The sequence below is a fragment of the Echinops telfairi genome, unplaced genomic scaffold, assembly GCF_000313985.2.
Source record: "Echinops telfairi isolate 266 unplaced genomic scaffold, ASM31398v2 ScPeMD7_7400;HRSCAF=8409, whole genome shotgun sequence".
Taxonomy (NCBI): domain Eukaryota; kingdom Metazoa; phylum Chordata; class Mammalia; order Afrosoricida; family Tenrecidae; genus Echinops; species Echinops telfairi.
In genome coordinates, this window is record NW_022111300.1 from 10,213,700 (window position 1) to 10,233,042 (window position 19,343).

At 42.6% G+C, this 19,343-nt stretch overlaps 1 protein-coding gene across 1 annotated transcript in view; it reads right to left on the reverse strand.

Annotated features, from left to right (window-relative positions):
• Positions 1–19,343, reverse strand: part of OSBPL1A (oxysterol binding protein like 1A) — a 244,562-nt gene that overhangs the window by 175,033 nt on the left and 50,186 nt on the right. The window contains exons 3-6 of the mRNA XM_004702913.3: positions 9,936–10,021; positions 7,930–8,004; positions 3,857–3,968; positions 1,165–1,250 (exon numbers count right to left, since the gene is read on the reverse strand). Coding sequence (XP_004702970.1) covers positions 1,165–1,250; positions 3,857–3,968; positions 7,930–8,004; positions 9,936–10,021 — 359 coding nt within the window. The remainder of the gene's footprint in view (positions 1–1,164; positions 1,251–3,856; positions 3,969–7,929; positions 8,005–9,935; positions 10,022–19,343) is intronic.

Below are 19,343 nucleotides of genomic sequence, written 5' to 3' on the forward strand. Positions count from 1 at the left end.
AAATCTCAGGCCCATGTCAAGGGCCCATGCTCCTCTGACAGCAGATCCCAGGACCACCCACCTACCTCAGGGAATTAATATTTCATGATGATTTTCAATCCTTCCAGTCCTGTAAAGTGGCTTGGAGACATAGTGGACTATATATTATGTTGCTAACCACAAAGCCAGCTGTTCAAACCCACCAGTTACTTCTCGGAAGAAAGAGGAGGCTTTCTGCCTCCATAAAGACTTACAGTCCCAGAGATCCACGGGGGAGTTTTTATTCTGTACCAAGGATGACTCCGAGTCAGAAAAGACTCAATGACAGCGAGGTTGGTTTTGCAATGTTGCAATTCGAATGTGTGACAGCAAAATTGCAAATGAATCTCTTCAGTCTCTTATCAATAGTCATTCGAGTCAAGTCCATCAGTGTTCAATGTGTAAATGTCAAGATTCTATAGACTTTGTTGTTCCCATTCTACTGCTTTAGAAGTTCCTTTACACCTTCTCCAGCTCACAAATTTTCAAAATGTTTTAAGCCCTGTATATGGGAGCCAATGAAGACTTTTGAAATGAGCTGAAGTAACATTAAAGCAAATGGCAACGCTTCAAGTCTTGAATTCTGAGCAAGGTTAAGTGTCGAGCTTAATGAGACTACGTAGGAAACAGAAGTGGCAGAGCATGTCTCCAAAGGAGAAAAAGAAAACAACAAAACCCACAACAATCAGAATCATAGTGGACAAAGTTTCCAGTCTGCTCCAACCTCCAAACGTTGTATGTCAAATATGTTCCTCTTCTGCCCGTTACCTGCTAGAAATTTCATTTCTCCCAGGACGTAGTGCTCATCAAAATTCAATAAGTGTATTCCAAACTGGGGGGTTATTGACACTAACTATTGACCTGGACTGATGCAACAGATTTGGGGGGTTGTGTGTGGAATGAGTATAAATCAGAAATTCATAAAGAAACACTCCAGTTGAAAATGTGTCACACTATTACCATGTTTGTGCTTGTAGACACTTAAGGACCACCACTCTATTTTGGAGTGGATCTCTGGAGTTTTTGGTCCCATCATTCAACTAAGTTATGACTAACATGAACTAAAACATGCCGAGTGTAAGGAAGCACGCGCACGCGCATGCACGCACGCACGCACGCACACTTGTTTCTGTTGGCTGGTTTTACCAGTGCAGTGAGTTCTGCTGTTTTGCCTTCCCTCGCTGCTGCTAACAGTACTTCTTCAAGCTTTCTTTGTTGAGTCCTTTCGACAGCTGCAAAAGGAAAGTACATCTCACTCACCTCCTGGTCAGGAGCCCACTGGCATATTTACCACAAAGATAAATAAAGACACAGTGATCATGGTCAGAAAAATCAAAGGCTTTTTTAAATTTTACGCAAACACACTTTCCACTGCCTTACATCTGAAGTCTGGATGGATTCATATGTTAAATTCAGAGGTCTTTGAGCATTTTACTCATGAGAATAACCAACACTAATAATTGTAAGTTACTTTGGCACACTGAGATACTCTCACGTGTCTGCCTTGGAAAGGGAGAAAAGTGAGGCTCATTCATGAGACAGAATGGGAAGAGAAAAGTACAAACAGGAAAGACTCCTGGGAGGAAGAGCTATCAACCACATAAATGTACTCAGATCTATATTACTTTGCTTTCATGTGTCCAAATAAATACATTTTATACGCTTATTTAATACTATAACATTATGTGCCAAGGGCTATTCAAAGCATCTTAAAAATATCAACTCGTTAATAGCACTTCTTCACAGTAGTCCTCTGTGAGTTGAGTATTACCATTATCCCCATTTATGGATGAAGAAACTGAGTACCAAGAGGCTAAAGGAACTTTACCAGGGCCCCCCAGCTGGTAGGTGACAGAGCTGGGATTTGAACCTGGACAATGGCCTCCAGAGTTTAAGCTCTTACCGCTGCTCTGTGCTACCCCTTAAATCACACTTGTAGGGCAAAGAGAGCAATTGGCCACTTGATTTGTTTCAGGCTGGACTATGTAAGAAGGTCTAGTTTCTGCAAGAGTTGAATTTGGCTTTGGCTTACAGAATAGAAGGAAATTCATAGAAAGGCTTAGTAATCCCACTCAAGAGCTGTGTACTGGCTGCAAGGGAGGGACTACAACAGGTTTTGCAGGTCTTCTTGGCAGGTGACTGAGGAGACAGGTGAACATGTATTAATAGTAATTACTATGTGCTAGTTGTGGTACAAGACAATATACATACCACCTTATTTAAACTACAAAGAACAAGAACAATGAGCATGGGAACAGCTGGGATTTGTTTAGTGCTACCTTAAGACATGATTCACATTACTACACTCACTATCTTCTAGTCTCCCCATTTTATTTCCATGCCCAGACCCCTCTCTACCTCAAAGGAAGAAAGTCAAGTCTCCACCTCGGCACGCAATGCTCCCTTCTTTGCTGGAATTAACACTATTCCATCTTTTCCCCTGAACTGGTTCCACCTTCTGGCTCTTAGACGACAGGGGTGCCCTCGTCCCTCTCGTACCTACCGCTACACTTGAGTTGTCATGTATCCTCCCATGCCTCCTTGAAGTCAGGTGTTCTTATTCTTCTTTGTATCAGAGGCATATGGAGCCATGTCCAGTACAATGCACACTTGGTCAATAAGTAGTCACTGAATGATCAAATACTGCTTCCTGCTAGTTCTACACTTTAGGGAAGTAAAGGACACCCTCCTGCTACTTTCTAGATTGTCCGGGCCCATAGTGAAGGGAAGCAGACAGGGATACAGAGTTGGAAAATGTGCATGTGTTCCAGGACTGTATGCCCGGACCTTCTCTGTTCTCTGTTCATTCTGTTGGGTTTTTTTTTGGGGGGGGGAGGGGGGCAGAGGAGCTTCAAGTGTGTTGATAATGTTCCCTTTTAGACATGCATCCTGGTTACATGGAGGCGTTCCATTTATGAAACCAAGGAGCGGTTTTTATGTCTTATCCTTCCATACATTGTTTGAAAGCCATGACAGGTAGTTCCAGATTAATGGCATGTCTGAGTGACAAAGAAACACACTTATGACCTCCGGAGGTTGTTTCAGTTTGGGTTTTTGACAAGCACATCGTACTGCTTGTGGTATATGCTGCATACAATGCTGCAGCACATTATTTGCATAGGTTATTCTTCTCAGATGTTTACTCACAGATATTCCACGTTAAGATTTAATAAAGAGATGAATGATAAAAGGTGATAATATGGACAACTAAAAATCAAATGAGATATTCCACTGCTATTAGAATGAATATACAAAAGGAGTCCTCAGAACAATACCCCATCATAAATTGGGGACTACCTATACACAAATCCAAAAAATCATTTGTCTTAGCAAATTTAAAGTGAATATTGATTAAAAACCAATGCTCTGTCTGCTCACACAGGCCCCAGAGTTCGGATGCATCTTTGTAGTCAGGAAGTCTCACGCTCCTCGGGATAACCCAGCTGGTCCAACCTGCCTTCTCCAACTGCACATGACCCCCTGGTGCTATGCCTTACAGCGCGCCTCGCCTGCATCTCTGTGTCGCTTCACCACCTTGCTGCTCCAGTCCGCGAGCCACCTTCCTGTGGCTCTGTGTACATGTAGACATTTGAGAACTAGATAACAGAACTTGCCAGCCTCCTCTATTAATTAAGAGTTTAACGCTGAAAGTGTTGGCTTGAGGACAACGTCCATACAGATTATTGTCTCTGACTAAGGACCTCTACAAAGGGTATTATCTTTAGAGCACAGGCATGCTGTCACCTGTTTTGGCATCTCAGAAGCCAGCTTACTCACAGCCTGGATCTTAGCTATTACTCCAGAAAATGGTGTTTACACTAAGATCTAGAATATTTACCTTCAAGCATGTCTCGGATTTCTTTGTCATGAGTGACTTCTTTAGCTCTCTGTCCACTTCCATTAACAACAGAAGTATCAGCATTATATTCCAAGAGAAGCATTACCAACTCCTGAAAAAGCAACAGAATTATTTGCGACTATTATTAACCTAAGATTTTATTTATTGTATTACGACCCATTTCCAAATGATTAGAGGGGTCCTCTGATAGAAAAAATACTGTGCATTGGGACCAGTGGCTATGGAACCTATTCCAGCTCATGGCACACCATGGGTGTCAGAGAGAAACTCCACTCCACAGAGTTTCCCAGGGCTGATTTGTCCAAAGTAGATCACCATCCCTTTCTTCTCAGGTGCCTCAGGGTGGACTCACCTTTTTGGTTAGCACCTGAATGAGTTAACCATTTGCACCACCCAGGGATCCAGGACAGAAAAAGGCAGTGTGTAGCATCAGTTACGAGTGATCCTATAGCTGTCCTAGGTGCATAAGGCCTGGCCATCTCACCTCCGCTCAGGGCAGTCAGCATGCACCACTGGATCTGCAGGGACAGCCCTCAGGGGCTGCAAGATAGGTCTTGCCTTTCTTTGCCCGGGCTTGCTTCCTCTTGTGACCTCCCTCCCCCTTCCACAGGGGTGACTTGCAAGCACCTCAATTAAGCAGATGCCCACTAATCTTTATTTCAATCAGCTTTTCTTGGAACCCAACCTACAACAAATGTCAGTATTGACACCTATAGTCCAGGGCTGTTGATTAGTGCTAAATGCAATGATAGATGAAAAGCCAACTGGACCGTGCCTGACACACAGCAGGTATTCTGCACAGAGTGAGAGGAATGAAATCCTAGGGAACAAGACAGCTGGCCTTATGCAACCTCATGATGACCTCTAACTTCTATTCTGGGTGAGAGATGAGAACTTCATGGACAAGGAGCATAGGACTTCATGTGCAAGACGATAGTAACAAGTCAACACAAAAGTAAAGAACACAGTCCAATTATGTAACATATTTACCACATCCCTCTTTCAAAACTATTACATACACTCAGGTATAAGCCGAGTTGTTCAGCATTTTTAATGCAGTTTTTGTGGTAAAATTAGGTGCCTTGGCTGATATGTGGGTCGGCTTATATTCGAGTATACACGGTACCACAAATACATGAAGTAAAAATTTGAACTGTATTTGAAAAATAAAGGAATAATTAATAAATACAACTTTAAAAAATTCTGGTATATTCATTTTCACCAAAGAACCCTACTGTTGATATTGTAGGCACAATTTATACTTACCAAACCAAAACCAAACTCACTGCCATCAAGTCAATGCTGACGCATAGGAGCCCTGTGAGTTTCTGAGACTGTCACTGTTTACAGGATTAGAAAGCCCAGTCTTTCTCCTGCTGGTGGTTTCCGACTGGTGACCCTGCGGATCGCAGTCCAATATGCATAACCACTACACCACCAAGATTAGTTAAATTAGAATCATGAAAATGTGAATTAACACATAATAAATCCATTATTTTTATTGTTAGTAGGTGTCATCTAATTGGTTCAAACTCATAAAGGCCTTACATACAACAGAATGAAACATAGCCTGGTCTACACCATCCTTAAAACTGTTGCTATGCTTTAATAAATTAAGCATGTTACACTGCAGTACATAATTTGCTGATGCTATCATTCTCAAATGTTCACTCACAGATGATCAATGCTATTCTTTATAAAGATACTGATGAAAAACAAGTTGCAGCCACTACATCAATCCAACTCATTGAGGGTCATCCTTTTAGCTGATTGTCTAGCAAGCTTGAGGTCTTTCTCTAGGGTCTGATCTCTCGAGCTAACATGTCCAAAGCACAAGGGATGCAGCGTTGCCATCCTCTCTTCCCAGGAGTATTCCGGTGGTACTTATGTTCTACAGGGTTGCTAGGAGTCAGAATTGACTTGATAGCAGTTTTTTATCAGCAACACACCCAATGCAGTAAACAAAGATTGACTAATATGAGTGGAGATATAGAGAAGTCCACAATAACGTCAGAAGACTTCAAAACACCATGTTCGATTGTGACAGAACATCTAAAAAGAAGAACACTGAGAATATTGAGACTTCAACTAAAATCATCAACCACATGGACCTAATGAACATAAAAGTCAAGAACACCTGGATCATTTTCCAGAACAGACTACAGGTTAGCACACAAAACAAGTCTCAAAAAATTTAAAAAGCCTGCAATCACACAAAGCATGTTCTTGACCATAATGTACATGAGGTGACTTTAGAAAACCCTAAGGTCTACATTGGTTAAGTCACCATGCCTATCCCATCAGTGTCAAAGCAAAGAGCATGCAATTGAAGCCCTACACAAGGCCAAGTGCAAGTTCCCTGGGTACCAGAAGATCAAAATCTCTAAAACGTGAGGCTTTACCAAGTACAGCACTGATGAGATTGACAACAAGGTGGCTGAAGAGGGCCTCCCCCCAGATGGTGGTGAAGTCAAATACACCCTAGTCACGCCCTTTGGACAAGTGTAAGCCCATGTTCATGAAGATCTTGCTAGCATTGTGCTATCTGATCTGTACCCATCAATAAATTGAAAAGAAAAAGAAATCAATACCTTTGGGGCACAGAAAAAAAAACAGTACTTGATATGTATAGCAATAAATTCCTACATCAAACAAGAAGAAAGATCCAAACTTCCATGGACAACTTGAACAAACGGAAAAGGAAGAATAAAAGGCACGTTTACACTAAGTAAGAGACGAGTAAAAAACATCAGAACAAAGAAAATAATAATACTCAGGAGAGAGCGAAACGAAATAGGAAACAAAAACAACAGAAGCACAAACAGGGCCGGAAGTTGGTTCTCGGAAGGGACAGAGAAAATAGACAAACCACTGGCTGGATTGGCAAAAGAGAAAAAACAGAAGAGGTACATAACCAAACTGAGAGAGAGAATTGGTGACATTATAATGGATCCAAGAAAAAAAAGAAAATTGTAACTGATTATCATAAAAAGTATACTCCAACATATTTGAAAACCTAGATTAAAGGAACAAATTCTTAGAGACACTCTATCTACCCCAAACTCACTCAGGCAAAGGCAGAATATTTAAACAGGCAGAATCTTACCATCCTTGCTTCAGTGCTGAGTTACATGTCATGGCACACGTATGACACATTGTGTTTATTTGTTTACCTGCTAATGGGTACTTGGGTTGTTTCAACCTTCTTGGCTATTGTAAATATTGCTGCAATGAACATTGGTATACAGGAATCCATATGAGTTATTTCTTTCAAGGTTTTGGAAATATAACTATGAGTGGAGCACTTGGATCACATAGAAATTCTGTGTTCAACTTTTCGTGGAATCTGTTTTCTAGATTGGCAGCCACTTTACTTTCCCACCAGTAATGCATGAAGGTTCCAGTTTCTCTAAGTCCTCATCAACACTTGTCATTTCTTATTTTTTTTCTATGAAGAGTCAAGTGCTATATGATCCCACTTATATGTAACATCTAGACTAGGTACAGAGATTCTATTAATGGTTATAAGGAGCTTGAGAAATTATTGCTGAAGGGAACATGAGTTTCTGTTTGGGGTGATGAAAAACATTTGGAAAAACAAGATGTTTGCACAACAGAAAATGGGAAAATTTTTGCTACATTTACTTTACCAAGAACAAGAATAGAAAACCAAGTATGTAGTTTATTAGCAAGCTAAACAAAACTAACCCTATGACCCAGTGATTCCACTCCCAAGAATCTAACCAAGACAAATAAAAAAACACGTGGATGAGAATATTCATAGCAGCATTACTCATACCAGTTCCAAGCTGGAAAAAATCCAAATGGCCATCCTTTATGGATACATGGAACACGCGTCCGCACATGGTAGGCTATCATACGGCCATAAGTAGAAGCAAACTACTGATAATGTGACTTCACAAAGGGCTGGCCTAGATTTTTGGGGTGAGTTTTCCCAGTTGCTGTTCTGCTGGTTATACCAGAGAAAACATACATGGCTGTTCTTCCAATTATTTTCACTCCTGAGACATTAAACATAGAACGTGTTTCACCTTTCGTCCAGTAAAGGCAGCTCGGTGAAGCGGCGTGTCTCCCATGTCATTTAACACGTTTACTTCAGCGCCAGCCTAGGAAATATAAAGACTTTCAATAGTTTCTACAGATCAAGAAATACACAGAACTCAAAGTAATGCCCGAACATGCATGCCAAATACAGGTAGCCCCCAGGTTATGAACATCCACCTCCCCCGTAGCTGGTAGTAACAAACCAACACCTATAAAGCTGACCTTATGGATCCCCTGCTTTTCAAATGTCCCCGTTACTCCACTGTGCTTTGACCTCCATGAGTACTGTCAGTGCTAACCAAGAGAAATCTGAAGAGGGTTTTCGTTCTGACAAAAGAAGACAGAAAGCAAAACCCGCGTGCAGCCATGTGCTGGGCGGAGGAGTGAGAGCCGCATCTCCCGGCTCCTTCCCGGGGAACTGCACACAGCACCTCAGCCTCCTGCTACCAGAGCGCTGAACTGTCTGTGCCACTCCATACCGGGGCTGGGGACCCTCAAAAACATGTCCCATACAAATCGCTAAGCCTTCTACGTACGCACAGTGGTACCTAATAACAAAGGTGTGCTACTTTGAAACATGAATCAAAAGGTGACTATGATTCCAAAAAACAAGCAAAACCCCCTGCCTGCATTGAGTCGATTTTAACTCCATGGGACCCGAAAAGACAGGGTGGAACTGTCCCTGTGGTTTCTGACACTGTTAGCTACTCTTCACAGGAATAGAACGCTTTCTCTTTCTCCTGCTGCGAAGCTGGTACTTTCAAACTGCTGACCCTGCGGTTAGCAGCCCAACACATAACCGCTTTGCCACCAGGGCTCCTATGATTATCATTACTGCGGTATTATTATGTACAACATATTGCAGTGTAACTGGAAATGTTTCTTTAATAATTTTAAACATAGAAGGGAACACTATTTACTATATACTAATACAAGCATTTATCTAACTGATGTTAGATATGAACTATACCTGTTTTGGCTTACATACAAATAGACTTCATTATGATTTACTATCCTTATAAAAATCCATTTAGTTCACAGTAAAAAAAAATAGTAAGCTCCCTAGAAGATAAACATCTATCTGCAAGGTAGAAGAATGAAAGAATATTTACTTTTAAAACGTATACAGCTTCATACTATTGAAAAGTCCTCCTATTTGAAATGTTCTCTGAGCACATTTTCTCTACTACCAAGTCAGTACATTTTCGGGGGATTAAAAAAAAGAAAACATTAGCACCATTTAAATATATAAAACTGTAAGATACAAACCAACGTCAGACATAAATGGTGACGGATGTGAAACAACTTATTCATCATAGAAGTGAGAAATGAAAAGACCTTAAATTGCTCAGTGCTCCTCAAGATATTCTGATGTCCTTTAAGTCATTCAGAATGCACACTCATTGCTTTCCCTGTTAGGCTCAGAAAACAGAAAATGCTATCTTCTTTCATTAATATGGTTCGTCTTTGCAATTTTAAATTCCAGTGACTCACTGCCATTGAGTCAATTCTGACTCACAGCAACCCTGTAGGACACAGGGGAACTGGTGCTGTGGGTTTCCAAGGCTGTCAGCCATAGGAGGGCAGGAAGTTTCATTTTTCTTCCACAGAGCCGCTGGTGGTTTTGAACTGCTGACCCTAAGTGTAGCAGCTCCACGCATAACCTACTATATACCATCAGGACTCTGTTTTAAAAAATGCAATAGTGTAACTGATTTGGCAAATGTTTTAATATGGATAGTCTTATCGTTATTTTTTTAAAGTTGTGTAGAGGAGGGGTAGCCAGTGTTAAAAATAAAAGATAGGAAAAAAATGACTTTAATCAGGCTAACTTAATTCATGTATTTAATAAAGAACAGTGAAATATCTATAGAGGCAAATTATTTCTGTAAGTAAGCTAACATATATCTTAGTTGGCTTTTGTAGCACTTTCATCTTATACTTTCTATAACCGTGGTATTATAGTCACTTAAAATTAAAACCATAAACTTACCTTCAACAGATCCTGGACTACTTGCTTATGTCCAAAATAGCATGCCAGATGAAGAGGCGTCCAGCCCAAATTCGACTTACTTCTTCCTAAAATAAGGAAAAAGTTACAAAATGTCTAGGTGTTATTTAGAGAATGTCACAAGAAGGTCTATTTCTCCCTCACACAGTACTTGGGCGCTTTAGTGAACGGCTCTCATTAACATGGTTTTCTAATGAGTGAGAGGTAAGAGGCATTATAATACAATAAAAAAGTATCAGGAAAGCCAGGCATGTAACGCAGAAGACCCAGATTCTTGGTGCCACCATTTTGCCTCAATTTCCCCTTCTCTACAAAGGTGGAGGAAAGCCAGGCGGGGATTAAATTCCAACCAGATGATCTCTCCTGACCTGTTGGCTCTAGGGCCGAGTCTCCAACTACCTTGCTGCCGTCTAGCAGCGCTGTTCTCTTGGCACAGTATTTCATGAGAAGCAACTTTCTTTGGAAAACAGTGCCACGTAGGGAGAGAAGAAAAATGGAAAATCCTGAAAGCACAATTCCTGAAGCAGCAGAAAAGCTGTTAGTTCTGTAGACAGTAACTGAAAACAGTCTTTCTACTTCAGATAAAAATCACAGTTAATGAGGATACTGGGTTACCACTGTGGCAGAGTTCAACAAGAACCCAAGTTAAAAGCCAGTGAAAGGTTAGATGCTAGAAGGAGAGCCAAGAAGATGTCTAATGAGATCCAGCGTTGGAAAAGCTGAACTATGCCACGGAAAGTAAACATCGATTGCTACTAGGGCCACAGGTGGGTTTACTGCACACAGGTGGGTTTACTGCATACCAAACACGCTAAACTTGTCTCTGCCGTCAGTGGATGACAGCAGGTTAAGTCCTCTCAATACTGTCTTGTCTTGGTTTCATTAGGCTGCCTTCGAAAAGAAAGTTCAAATCAAAGCAGTTGTTTCCCTAGGGGATCTGTTGGGCCAGTTAAATTCAAAGCAGAGAAGCTCTGGCAACAGGTTTTGGTGATTTAAAAGAGGTTATCTTGATAGATTTTCAGAAAGGGCACAGGATGATCATGGGGGCTTTTTGTGAGAAGTCTTAAGAAACTAAAGCCCTTTATCCATGAGGAAAAGCCCAGGAAAGTTTTTTCCAGCACAACGTTGTACCTGCTCGCTCTGAGGACAAGGGCTGTCTTATCAGAATTTCATGGGCACCCTTTCCCCCAGGCACCTTACAACCCTGGTTTTGCCCCTTCACACTTTTTGTCCTCCAAACTCAAAGAACATTTCAAAGCAACCTGAGTTGACTCCCTTGAGGGCACCAAACTACCATTTTGATGTGGTGAAAATTGGAAGGGCCAACTTCTTCGAGGCAAGCTAGAGAGATGGAGACACTGCCATGTCCTTACAGCTTCAAATGGAGAGCGCGCAGGGCAGTTGCCAAAATTCGAATTGAGGTTTGAGAAAACACAGCCTCTCAAATGTCCAGAGTTCACCAGTCTCCTGTCAACCAGAGCTGCTTCTCAGGAGGGGTGGGGAATTACTGGCTAATGTGGGTGACCGTATCCCTGGCAGCAGACACACTGCCTTCAGCTCCTGGGTTTCACATTTGGAACATACAGAAACCCGAGCCACCATCCTCAGCACAATCAGGGCAGCCTTCTAGCAACTTCCTGAGAGGGTTCTGCTGCCAAAAGGCCTGAGAGAGTGAGTCACTGACCCAAACTCCCCACAGCTGTCTCCTTTCAGCTATTTCCAGTCTGCCCTCTGGCGCCCGAGTGCACAGTTAATAAATCACAGAACTGCTGTCTTCAGCCTTGGGCATTTCTTTCACCTGTTTTTAACTGAAACACATCTCTCCCTTATGACCATGCCCCTTCAGCTCCCAGTCTGCACACCTGATGTACTTCACAGGGCAAGAGTACTGTAAACCCAGTGCTGTCTTCAATCAGTTACTGCTCCAATCGTGAGCTGCTAACCACAAGGACGGCTGTTCAAACCCACCAGCTGCTCCAGGGAGAACGTCAAGGCGTTCTGCTCCCATTAAGCCTCCCAGCTTCTGGGGGAAAATGGGGGGCTAATAACAACGAGTAGAAGAAAATGTCCGAAATGTGATTGTAGTAATGATTGTACAACTCTTGTTGATATGACTGAACTACTGGATTGTATGATATGTGGATTATGTCCTAATAATACTGCTTCAGAAGATTTACAGTCTTGGAAACCCACAGGAGCCACTCTATTCTTGCCTATTGGGTTGCTTTAAGTCAGAATGGATTCCATGGCCGTGGTTTGGTTTGGTAGTTGATGCAGAACATTAAAACACTGGGGACAACAGTGAATATTCCTGGGTCATCTCCAAATAACTTAACATCCAGGCTTGGTTATGGACTGAATTTTGTCACTTGGAAAATTCTAGAATAAATCAAATGGCATTATTGCAAACTCACTCATTCACTGCCATCAAGTCAATGCTGACTCACAGTGACATCTATAGAGAGAGAGGACAACTGCCCAGGCGGGTTTCCAAGCCAGGAAATCTTTACAGACGTAGAAACTCATCTTTCTCCTATGGAGGAACTGATGGCTTTCAATAAAAACGATAGCATACTTTATTAAATGAAAGTACCAACATGTACAGCCACTATTTCTTGATATCTTCCTTCGAGGCCTGTACACTGCTGAGGCCAGTGTTTCTACCCCCCTGATCCTTCCCCTGAAGGATGTTGCAGCCTTCCACATACACTGCATCAAGAGGGCAGTTCGGGACATGCTACAGGAAAGGAAACTGTGTTCCTTCTAGACGGTGAGTTTCAGGAACAACAACAACAAAATGTGAAGGAGCAAAACCAAGGCTGTAAAGGTGCCTGGGGTAAGGGCTCCCAATGACCTTCTGATAAGACAGCCTTTGCTGCCCTCAGAGAGTGAGCAGGTGCATTGTTGAAATGGAAAACACTCCTTGGCAAAACTTTGTCTTTTTCTCATGAATGCAGTTTTCCATTTTCTTAAAACTTCTTCCTAATAAATCTTCTTGACCATTTGTATCCTTTGAGAAAATCTATCGAGATTTCCCCCTTTGACACTTTCAGAAAATGCTCATCCTCTGAGCTGGCTCTGCATCTTGAATTTGATTGCTCCAGCAGATCCCCTAGGAAGCCAGTTTGGAATAGGATTTTTTTTGAGGCCACCCAAAGGAGACTAAGACAAGTGTACAACTGAGAAAACTTATCTGCAGCCGTTCACTGACGGCAGAGGCATTTTTCAACACCACCTGATTAGAAGAACCCATGCATGTATGAAGTGGAACCCTAGCACAAGACTTTGACTTACTCTCCTGTGGTATGGGGGTGCTCCTGACCCCTGTACCTGGTAATCTGAGCTAGTCTAGAAACAGGGGTTTTCGTTTGCTGTCAAAAGAAAGGTGAGACCAGAGCAGGGCAAGTCCCGCCTCCCGATCCTTTTGACAGTGCTGTTACTGCTGTTAGGTGCTGTCAAGTTGGTTCCGCCTCGGAAGTACCATCGGACAACAATATGGTCTTATTGTTGTCCTTACATGTGAGGCCATTTTTGCAGTCATCTTGTTGATCCAGCTATCCACAGCTCTTCCTTTTTCGCTGCCCTTCACTGTACCAAGCATGATGTTCTTCTCCAGGGACTGGTCTCTCCTTTAACGTGCCCCAATGCACCATGTAGCCAGAAGCACGCCAGTGGCTAATTCCTCTGACGTGGACACGCTATTCCTTCTTCGTACTTTGTTCTTAGTCTGGAAGCTCTGCTGAAAACTGTTCACATTTGATGACCCTGGTGGCATTTGAAATACCAGTAACATAGCTCCCAGGATCACAGCAACACACAAGCCACCACCGAAAGACAAACCCACAGACAAGTGGCTGTGAGTAGCATATTATAAAAAGGAAAAACAGACCAGGAGACATACACTCAGGGGCAAGAGATTGTGTGAGGAACCCTCCATGAGCCAAGGAATGTCTCAGGCTACCAACAAGCAGGGGCCCTCCCCGAATAATCCATATTTTGATGTGGACTTCCAACCGCAAAAAAACGGTGACACCCCAAATTTTTGCTCTTTAAAGTATCCATTTGTGGTTAAGTCTTAAGTAACGGAGACACACCTCTAGCCAAGTGACAGCAACACACAGAATCATATGTTGAACTTGTCAATATGCAGGTGTATTTTGCTTTGGAAACTTGCCCATGAGGTTTCCATGAAGCATGACCAACATCTTGTTGCTAGGGGTCATCAAGTCAGGGTTACTGTATGAGAGCTTACGTTCTGCAGGGCTTGGCTTGTGGAAGGCTGAGCTCTAGAGGGGGAGCCCAGACACAGAGTGGGAGTCTTGACATAAATTCGTTCTGGTCATTAACCCATTTATGTGACTAATGCTCAGAGAAGGTCAGTGCAAACTTAGGGAGGGGCAGTTTTAACCTCAGGTAGAGTGTGACTGAAAGTAGATTACACCCCCAGGCAAGCCTAAGGGCAGTCATTTTGGTCCTCAGACTTACAGGGAGAACTGGGGAACTTTTCTGGGAGTGCCCTTAATGTTACTGAGAGAGGGATCTCTTGCTTCATAGATCACATTTTAAATTATAGTTCCCAGCAGCTGTAGGCATTTCCCCTCCATTTCCTCCCTGGAAAATGCCCCAGGTGTCTGAGTTAGTGCTGTAACATTGATAACAAACACTTCAGATGAACAAGCGGCCTTGAGACACTCACACAAGATATAGATGCCATTCCTAGTGGTGAAGATCATAAACTTTAGGTAAACATGTATGATATACTGACTCCCAAAAGTGTACAAAAATCTCAACTGTATAAGACAAGGCGGTCTTTTTCTTTCCCTAATAAGACTAAGTTTATTCGATATCTTGTACGTTTTGATTATAAATATCCAAGAGTGTAAAAAGTATAAAATGGAGTTGTAGATTTCTAGTATATTAATACAAAGTGCATGCTTCCATACGGTAATCCTACAGGCGACGAGAGGTGGAAGGGGAAGAAGACTGTGGTAGAGGTCTAGTAATAAAGAAACACAGAAGTAGAGCAGAGTCGACCATGGGGACTGCAACCAAAATGCACACAAAGACAAAAGAAGCCATTTCAAACCACGCTCGGACAGAAGAGGATATGGCTGGGACTTTGTAATCCACCTCAAAGGCTGTGGGAGAGCCACCCCAAACTACTGTGGAGTCTGTGCATAGGATGGCATGGAGCACAGTTTTTTTTTCTCAAAGGAAGAAATATCGAAACTTACATTTAGATGATGAACTAAAAAGCTACAGAATACCCACAAAAAGTGGCTCGCTCCGTATTGATGTGTATACTGCCCAATTTTTAAAATCGTTTTAAAATAAGTACCGAGTATTGTTACAATACAGAAAAAAACCCAAAACTAAATTCACTGCCATTGAGTCGATGCCAACTCATAGCGACCCTGTAGGGCAGGGCAGGCCTGCCCCTGTGGGTTTCCGAGACGGACTGCTTAGTCAGTTTCTCCAAGGAGCAGCTGGCAGTTTCAAACTGCTGGCTTATGGTCAGCAGCCCAAGTCATCCATGACCCCACCAAGGCTCCTGTATTGGTACAATCCAGCAGGCGGAATGCCCCTCCCTCACTCGAGAGAGTCTTAACTGATGGTAGTTTCTTTCTTGAACTTTCAGACCAGTGGCACTGGAAAGACTGGTTTGAGGTTAATAGGGATTTCAGGACTAAAGAAAAGAAGCCAAACCAAACTAAAAGAAGCCCAAACTAAAGAAGCCAAACTCAAAACCAACTCATGCAGCACTGACATATACCTCTTTTCTTTTAGTAGGATTTTACTTTAAATATAGTGACGGAGAAACAAAACCAAACCCTAATAGGTTAAAACAAGCCAAACATCAACTCTGCACAGATAAAACCTTCACCAAGGTAACTGCAGTCACCCAGAATTAAAAGTGAATTGTGCAGATTTTCAGTGAAATCACAAAACAGTCATATAACAAGCAAAAGTCAATTACTTACACACGTGGCGAGGACTCTAAGAAATGTGCTCCCAAGAAACATTAGCCTTTGATGTACATGACCTTGGAGACTTGCACATTTTCTTTTCCAGATAGCTTCACATTTTTTAAGAGTGTGATCTCTACCAGGTGGTAACCCTTTGGTACCAATGTAGGACTGCTTATCCTAAAAACTTGTCATTTTCCCAAGAGATGCTTGGATTCTGCTTTAAAGGTTTCTTAAAAATTAAAATCTTTATCAAATATTAATATTGGGGGAGGTGAAACTGGATGCAACAAATACAGTCAAATTACCTCTTTGTATATTTAGTGAACTTTCTTCTTCAAGGTATTTGCACCTGAAAGTTTAGTGGGTCCTACTTAATATTTCAGTAGTCTAGATTTGAATCATCAAAACGTCGGCAAGATCTAATATTTCAAAATTATTAATAAGTACTTCTAGGGGTAAGTGCAAATGCCTGAATGATGACAAATTTATTATCAGGAGGGAAAACGAGGCTAGGCTATCACACAGCAAAATCCCACCTCTGTTCTCTGAAATACCCCTTTGCATTCAGTACAAAAAGAGAAAAGAAAAACAGACTTCACGAGCACTTTAAAGTGGCCTTCGGCTTTCCAATGAAATACTCAGCATCGCAAATGTCCAGCACTCATTTTTTGCGAACTGGACTGTGATGTCAAAGTTTGTGGGACTCGGGAGAAAAAGAACCCATTCAAAACCATCCTATTGATTGTCTTTTGGCAGACCAGCAAACGTTGGAGTTTAGAAGAGGAAGATTCCTTTGTTGTGTCTTTCCACACTGTACATCGTTCTTTGATTCACTTCTAGCTAACCCTCAGGCGCCACTCCGGAGTGGAGACGGGCAGAGGCTCAGGCCATAGCTCCTGTCGCTTCCTCCGCAGCTGCTTTCCGCTTGCTGCAGCAAGGCATGCAGAGAAGAGTATCCACCAGGACTCTGTGGAGGCTGGGGAGGCACGCGAGGTGGTCCTGCGAGCACCAGAATTAGGACATTTCAATCCCATTTGTGCTTCCAGACAGGTTTCACTTTCTCTGGTTTCCAGGCGGTCTTTAGACTAGGCCCTGCCTGGCCTTGCACCCACCACATGATTCCAGTGGGATTTTCTCTCTCTTTGAGCCTGCTGCCTACGGCCTTCATCTTTTCACAAGCAGACGCAAGCATTGCAGGTGCCCCCTGAACATGTTTCATGTAACCCCAAATAGCTCTGGAAGGCTTTTCCACCATGTTTACTGTTCATGAACTGAGAACTGGAGGACTAAGCTCTGCAAATACCAACAAACCAAAACAAAACCCAAACTCACTGCCATCGAGTCCATGCCTTTAGGGTAGGGTAACTCTCAACTGGAGCAGAGAACTCGGGCTTTCTGCCGAGGAGTGGCTGGTGAAGCGCAAACATCTTTCCTTCTAGGCAAACGTCTTCCAAAAGCAGCTGTTTTACACCACAAATGCCCCCCTGAGGTACGAAGTGCACACTGGACCAGCCCCTGCCTTGTCTAGAAAGATGGTCTCCTGAAGTTCTCAACAAGGCAATCCTGTACCTCTCCTTTAGTTTCACTATCTAGCTGTGAAAGCTGAAAGCTGGGATCCCAGTGGCCCCCAAACCAACCCTGTAAGCTTTTAAAATCAGCAGTGGTATACGGATCTCCATCAGAGTCATCCTGCTCCCTAGTCTCATCTGCAACAGTTATGGACTGACCTGCCACCAACTCATGATTGTGTGATGACGTCCTTGGTTTCCGATCCTCTATCGTTCGCCCCATGACTGTGAATCAGTGGAAGGCCTCTGTACTGTGTACAGGCTACCTTCCCTTGTTCAGGCATCGTTGCCTTTTGTCCTGTTTAAAGTTTAATAAAAGTACAAGACTCATTTCAATCTGGCCTTTTCCATTCCCCTAGGACATTACACTGATAAACATGCGGCACAAGGACCCCTTTCAATCGTTGAAAGGCAGGGACAGTCCTCCGAGACTAAGGTGGCCCGACCCAAACGCCAGCATGTTTAATTGTCTCCTAGGAAAGTGAAAGTTGGACATTAAATAAGTCAATGCACTTGAGTTATGGTCTTGGCAAAGAATATTGGAAGTACCATGAACTGCCAGAAGAATAAACAAATGTGTCTCTGAAGCAGTCCAGACAGAACACTTCTTAGAAGCAAGAATGACAAGATTTCATCTGACTCTCGTTTATTTGGACATGTGATCAGGAGACAATCCCTGGAAAAGGACATCATGCTTGGTAAAAGAGGGGGCAGTGAAAAAGGGGGAAGATCCTTGATATGGGCACAGACACAACAATTGTGAGCATGGAGTGGCACACGTGTTTTGTTCCGCTGTACAGAGGATCGCTGTGAGTCAGAACTTGACAGCATCTAATACCAGCATCAGAACATGACATAGACAGAAACCAAGCCAAAGCCATTGCCATTTAGTCAATTCCAATGCACTGTGACCTTCCATAGGGTTTGCAGGCTACCAACCTTAGAGGTCAAGATAGCCTCATCTTTCTCCACCAGAGGGGCTGGTGAGTTCAAACCATGGGCCCTGCAGTTAGCAACCTAACACTCCACAACTCTACCAGCGCTCCGTAGCTATACAAACATATAAACATTCATTTAGTTACAAGAATGAGTCATTATTAACATATAGGACCATGAACACTCACTTCCCAACATGGTAACAGCTACAAGCAAAGCTGACTGAGAAGCTTGATCGAGGATGTAAACATACTAGAAATATAATTTAAGATTTAGTCTCTTAAAAATCCAAAAAGTAACATCCTTCTCGCTTGCAATATAAATGCCTTTTAATCTCAATCAGTGGGGAGATTCTTACTCAGGAAGACTGTAAGCAAAGCCAGAGGCCTCCGCAGGATGCTAAGACCAGGTGTGGGAAACATCCCACAATTTAGATAAACAAGGAAGCTTCAGGAGATGGTGGTCTTATGTGCCCTGAAGAAATGTAGATTCAGATAATTTCTTTTAAAAAAAACCATTTCATTTGGGTCTCGTACAATTCTTTTCACAATCCATACATACATCCAGTGTATGTCATGCACATTTGTTGCCATCATCATTCTCAAAACACTTGCTTTCTACTTGAGCCCTTAATATCAGCTCCTCACTTTTCCCCCTCCCTCCCCACTCCTCCCTCCCTCATGAACCCTTGGTAATTTATAAATTATTATTATTTTGTCATATCTTACACTGTTTGACATCTCCCTTCAGCCACTTTTCTGTTGTCCATCCCCAGGGAGGAGATTATATGTAGATCCTTGTAGTTCCCCCTTTCGACCCCACCTTCCCCACCCTCCCGGTAACGCCACTCTTACCACTGGTCCTGAAAGGGGTATCTGCCCTGGATTCCCTGTGTTTCCAGTTCCTATCTGTACCAA